This window comes from Buceros rhinoceros, unplaced genomic scaffold (assembly GCF_000710305.1).
Source record: "Buceros rhinoceros silvestris isolate BGI_N320 unplaced genomic scaffold, ASM71030v1 scaffold18987, whole genome shotgun sequence".
Lineage (NCBI taxonomy): Eukaryota > Metazoa > Chordata > Aves > Bucerotiformes > Bucerotidae > Buceros > Buceros rhinoceros.
In genome coordinates this window covers 18,706-24,819 of record NW_010420670.1, presented here as the reverse complement: position 1 = coordinate 24,819, position 6,114 = coordinate 18,706, and the positions used below count along the sequence as shown (strand labels likewise).

Sequence of the window (6,114 nt, the reverse complement as noted above, 5' to 3'; positions counted from 1 at the left end):
AATGCCGAGAAGATGACACGCTTTCAGGAGCTGTGACTCAAAGAAAGACGGCACATTTTACAGGAATGACGATTGAAGGCCTGACCTTCTGTCGCTGGGGCCAATGAGTAGGAAAGGGTCTCAAATCATGCGGATAGCAACAGTCAGCTGTCACATCCCTGCTGATCACAGCCATGCTGCAGAGAGATTATCTACGCCTATGGCTATGCTGCAGTTTGAAATAGGAATTTGTATGCGCAGAATCAAACAAGCATTTCGAGTGCCACCTTCCTCTTTTTTTTTTTTTGGCTTATTTTCTTTCTTGACTCTCATATCACAGAGTTGATGGAAAGCACATGGAGTTAATTTTTCTCTTTTTCACCCTTCCAAAGAAATTGCCCGAACCCTCTCAAGCACTTGTTTCAACATCTGTCACTATTTTCACAGAGGGGGGGATGGATTAGTTGTTGGAAGATGGGACTGTGTCTCTGTTGTTATTTTGAGAAGATACAGCCTTGTCCTATCTTTTTGCTTTAATTTCTGCTAAAACGGTTCTACTGACATTTACATAACTCACTAAACAGTATATGGCTGACTTAATAGATGGCTTCAGAGGGCTTTCATTTCTTGGCCTGAAAGATGTCTATGCAGATATCATGCACCATGAGCTCTGCTGTCAAATCCAACCTAGGCAGAAGCATCCCAGCCAGCTGCCATGGCTGAAGCTGTTCCAGTTGTGGAGGGCTAAAGGCATGCAAAATGTCTCCAAGTGAGGCAAAACAATCATTTTAGAGGATACGTGTGCTCTTTCTGCCCAATGCATGGAGGTACAGCCATTTCTCCCTCCTTCCCCCTTTGAAAAGCACTGAGGATCTGACAGGACATGGGGGTCTGCAGCACCTCCTGACTTCAGCGTCACCCTTGAATCCTAGAAGTGTCCTGCACTAGATTGTGGTTGCATTTGGGGGATGGGAGAATCTCTCTGGATACTCTCTCTACTCAGCAATGTATTCAAGCACGGGGGACTGGATTTTATAGCCCCACTGTTACGATAAAGCAGTTCCCCACTTGATAACCATGATGTTGCTATGCCTGAGTTAGCAGGTATGAACGGAGTCATAGGAACTCATCCCACTTGAGGATCTAGCTCTGCTGTCACTTATCAGGATGAAGCTGTGGTTCACTCCTATTCTCTCTCTTGGGACAGGTGGGAAAATTGACCAGCTGGCATGTACCCTGCCCAAGGAGCTGAAAGGGAAGGATATGCGAATGGTGCCCATGGAAATGTTTAACTACTGCTCCCAGCTGGATGATGAGAACAGCTCTACAGTGCTGGACAATACTGGCCCACCTTGTACTAAAGGAAGCCCTACTCCTACCAAATCTAAATCAGGCCCTGAAACAGAAGTGGAGCCTAGTGTGGGATGCCCTCAGAAACAGCGATACAGGCCTGTTAGCGTGCGCCGGGCTATTGGCACTGTGATCATCGCAGGGGTGGTTTGTGGCATCGTTTGCATCATGATGGTGGTGGCAGCTGCTTATGGTTGCATCTATGCCTCCCTCATGGCCAAGTACCACCGGGAGTTGAAGAAGAGGCAGCCACTCATGGGTGACACAGAAGGTGAACATGAAGAGCAAAAGCAAATCTCTTCTGTGGCATGAAACTCTTCTAAGATGGAAGGGACAGCAATGAACAAAGGTACCTGAGAGCAGTCAAGCATGGGGTCCTCCGAAAATACATCTTCACAGACAGACAGACAGACTGTGCTATTGCTCCATTCACCCAAGTAGTGCAACATGCTTCTGGGTGGTCAGGGCACCCTGCTCAATCACTGTTCCTCTGCCCCAGGGCGATTTTGTGCCCTTTTACCCTTGGGCCCTCCCAGACAAATAAAGTAGAGTCAGACCTCGAGTGCTTGCTGTGCCTCATGCCCTTGCACAGAGCTTCCCTCACGTGCCTGCTGTGGAGGCAGCTGGCACCTTCTGGGAACTTGTGTCATTCTCTCAGCTTCAGTCCTGAGTTGTCCTGTATCCCGTTAAGAGCTCTCTGCAAACAGAGACAGCAGCTCTGTGAAATCTTGTGTGAGGAGCAGGACACCAGAGGTGTCCATGCCTCCCTGTTGGTGTCACTGCTGTTGAGTGACAGTGAGTTGCTGCCCACTTTACAAGTCAGCTCTGTGAGAGCACATGAGAAGGGAGGGAAGGTCCACAGCGGATGACAACAGTCAGGGGGAGATTACCCTTATCACTCTGAAAGGTGGAAAGATACCTGTATCACTCTAACATGCTGCCAGGGAGTAGCATCTCTCTTTTTGCTCCTGGCCAAGTCTAAATCTGAGGTGACACACACACACACGTCATTAGTTATAGACACACAGAGACAGAGACATCCTTCTGTACACGCACACTGACTCATTCTGATCCCAATACACATACACACTCAGCTCGAACCCTAGACATCCAGGCACCTCGCCTGTGCATGCAGGGCCACACGTGCCCATGATGATCTGCCCTCTGCATGCAGCTGTGAATACATTCAGCCACTCTACCTTACCCTCATCATAACAGTGAATAGCACATTCTGGTTCAGACAAAATACATGCACGCTGCCACTGAGGAGCCAACAAAAATATCTCAGCCACAGTGCAGGGTCAGTGGAAATGGGCAGGAGAGGATGGAGAGGCAAAGTTATTATGGCTACAGCATGAGTCTGTGCAAACGTGTTCACAGCATGAAGAAAATAAGGTGTGTTCTTGTTTTCTATTTCATATTTTCTACAATAACTGGAGAAGGTAAGGATATGAAACCTCCATTTGGAAATGTTTGATTGGCAGAAGTGGTCATCAGAAAAGACTAGAGGAGGAGGTGGCTTACCAACCTCAGAACTGTAAGCATGCTGAGGAGTAGTGTGAGCCTAGGGAAAGGTGGCAGGAGAAGACAAACCCAAGAACTCGGGTGGCTGGCAGAACGGCAACAACAGTGTATGGAGTAGGGTTATGCAGCTGGGGTGACTCAAGAGAGGGGGCACACTTCTGGAGGGTCTTGAGGTAAAGGCTGAAACCTAGACCACAGCGTGGCACAGGTGTGAGAGCCCAGGAAGGGTCTGGCACAGTAGGCAGCATGGTCCACATACGCTCCCCTCACCATCGCTGCAGTATTCACTTCCACCCACAGCTGCATGAGTGTGCCCATACACACAATTGCACACACTGCCACTGTCACATAGGGTGACTTCCCCCAAACAGATTTAAGCCCTCAGACTACAGCTAAGACTATTAGTCTTACCTTTCTGACCTGAGAGGGGAAAAAAAAATGAGAGGGGAAAAAAATGAAAAGAATTCAGCATAAGGACTCATTTTGTATCACTGGAAGTGGGATAAAATGCTGTCTCCAGGGGAGAGCACACATTGCCATGGTAACCTGCTCTAACCCGTCACAGTGGGTATTCCTGGGCGAGGAAGATGACACCGGAGGTCGTGCATCCTCAGTGCCTGTGGATGGTGTGATCCCTGCCATCAGAAGGAAACAAGCTGGCAGCCAGCCCAGCTTTGCAGGGTGTTTCACTAGCAACCTGCATTCAGAGCCCAGCACGCACTGCAGGTGGACCCTGCCAGGGCACTTCACCTCCTCCCCCTGCTCCAGCTGGATCCTGATGCCTTCAGAGGTTTCACAGCCCTCCTGCTTGCTGCTGCTGGATCCCTGTGGAAATGATGAATGCTATCTCCTCACCCCTTTCTGGTCTCAGACAGGTGGTTGTACTGACCCATGGCCACACAATGCCAAGTCTTTTATCAAAGCCTGGACTGGCAAAATCCCTCCTGGCCTACTCAAGTCCACTGGAGGCAAAGAGACAGGATGCTCGGGACTGTTTTACCATGACTTCCCTTTGACTCAGGGATGCATGGGACAGGGGAGGATGTCCTTCAGGAAGCAGAAGACCAGGCTGCCCTGGAAGAAGGAATGGGAAAAGCACTCTTCCCACAAGTGTGCACACACATTGTACCCTCACTCTCAGCACACTGCATATGGGGAAGAGGAGGAGGAGGAAGGGGGCTGGCAAGATGTGAAGAGGAAGGACTCCATGCACTGTATAGCCACTCCAACTATCCCATCTGCTGCAACCATAGCCCAATCTGAAGGGCAGAACTGGTGCATTGCAGATTTTATATGCGTGTTACTGCTGCTCCACATTCCCAGCAAGCCAGGACTAGACTCTATCTGCTGGATCCAAACCTCTCCCCAACCTCCCTCTCAGGGGAACTTCTCCCTTTACCATACTGGACTCCGCAATCATACTTGAAATGGGACTTGAGTCAGAGCAGTATATTTATAGATCTATATTTTACTTGCATCAAATAATGGTGAAATATTGCACAAAAGAAATGGGATCTATATATGTGTGTGTGTGTGTGTGTGTGTGTGTGTGTGTGTGTGTGTGTGTGTGTGTGTGTGTGTGTGTGTGAGTGAGCAAGAGAGTGAGAGAGAGATTGTTTTTAAGAGGATAGACTAGAGGTAAAATGAAAGGGATGGAGGCAAGGGACAACACAGGTCTTGGTGGGGAGGGCTGTGAAATCCTCCTTTCCTTGTACCTTCCCAGTGACCTCCTCCTGTCCTGACCAATTTTTCTTTGTTGCTAATAATATTTTCTATATCTTGTGTTGTGGGGCTGATGATGACCTTGCCCATCCTTTCCTTTTTGTTTTCATTTATACCGCAGAAAGTCTGGATTCATCTCAACTCTAGACAAGGGACCGCTATGTTTAGAAACCCAGGAAAGGAGAAGACAGAAAAGGGGAGAAAAGAGAGTTGCTGAGGAACATGAAGGCTGGCTGCCACGGGGAGTCCCACTGGAAAGCAAATACTATGCTTGGAAGGACAAGAACCTTTCCTATTTCATGTCTAGCAGAATAACAGGGTTCACTGGGTTCTTTTACACCACTGTTTGCAAACAGGCTCTTACTCTGTTCCCTAGCACACCTGCAAATCAGGCTGCCCCAGTGTGACTGTGTTGCCGCACTGTCCATAGGCACTCTAGGGAACACGGTACCCAGTGTGGTCAGAAACAGAGCGCTCCTGTGGGATGCTGGATACAGAAAAAGACCCAGTGCTCAGGCAATGGGCTCCTCTGGTGTGTGGGGACAGGGGCTCCTGTTCTCCCTGCAGGCATGGCTAGTCATGGGGTAATCCCCCCGAACACACCCTTCACTGCAGGCAGGTGTTAAAATGCCACATGCAGGCACCTGCCCTCAGAAAATGGTCTTCTGGGGCAGGCAGGACCAATATGTACCAGGGTGATGCAGGGGCTGGCAGGGCCACCAGAAACACCCGTCCTGCTCCCCCTGCTCCACTTCCCCACACACCCACCCGTGGTACAGGCAGGCATACTTCTTGCAGGGAACAGATGGCACTTGTAATTTATTTTTCTTTTTGTTACTGTTTGAGGGAGAGCAACAAGATTTTCTAAAATGATTGAATGGAGGTTTCTTTGGCATGAGACAGAAAATTTTTAAAGGTATATTATATTTCTGGCTTGTTGTTACAGAAGAATAATAAAGAATGTATTTTCCTATGCTCCTTCTTGTTTAAATGAGATCTCTGATAGGAACCACCCCTCTCTCTCCTACTCTTTGCAAAAGCAAACGCTGCAGTGATACAGCCAGCTAAATGATAAAGTCCCTGAATTCCCACATATGTGTATTCTTGTCTGTACATGGTGTTTGAACTTGGAATGAATGAACAGGCCCATATATGCACACACATACACTGTATCAGTCTAAGTCCTGGGCAAGCATGTACCTGTAGTTGGGTGAAGATGTGGCACTGAATACACAGTCAGTCAAGGTGAGACCCTAGATCCAGAAACACACACACACACACACACACAATGCTCCAGGGACACAGCCAGACAAGGGCGATTGTGTAACAAGGATAAGATACTGTGGCAATCAGCTCATTACATAAAAGTAGAAAGGGCCAAATTAATCCCTAGTGCAAGAACACAGAAGCCAATGGAGTTATATTCAGGTCAAATTTGATTCCAAAAGCTTGTTTTGGTGTTCGGTCTTTTTTTTCTTTTTTTTAATTAAAGCATAATGTTCAATAAAACAGTAACAAATAGTGAGCTATGGGTTCCTA

The 6,114-nt window shown here is 48.1% G+C and overlaps 1 protein-coding gene across 1 annotated transcript in view; it reads left to right on the top strand.

Annotated features, from left to right (window-relative positions):
* The window catches only part of LRTM2 (leucine-rich repeats and transmembrane domains 2), an 8,651-nt gene extending 6,760 nt beyond the window's left edge, over positions 1-1,891 (top strand). Inside the window, exon 4 of the mRNA XM_010139389.1 lies at positions 1,187-1,891. Within this exon, the coding sequence (XP_010137691.1) occupies positions 1,187-1,641 (455 nt within the window). The 3' untranslated portion in view covers positions 1,642-1,891. The remainder of the gene's footprint in view (positions 1-1,186) is intronic.
* The last annotated feature ends 4,223 nt before the right edge of the window (positions 1,892-6,114 follow it).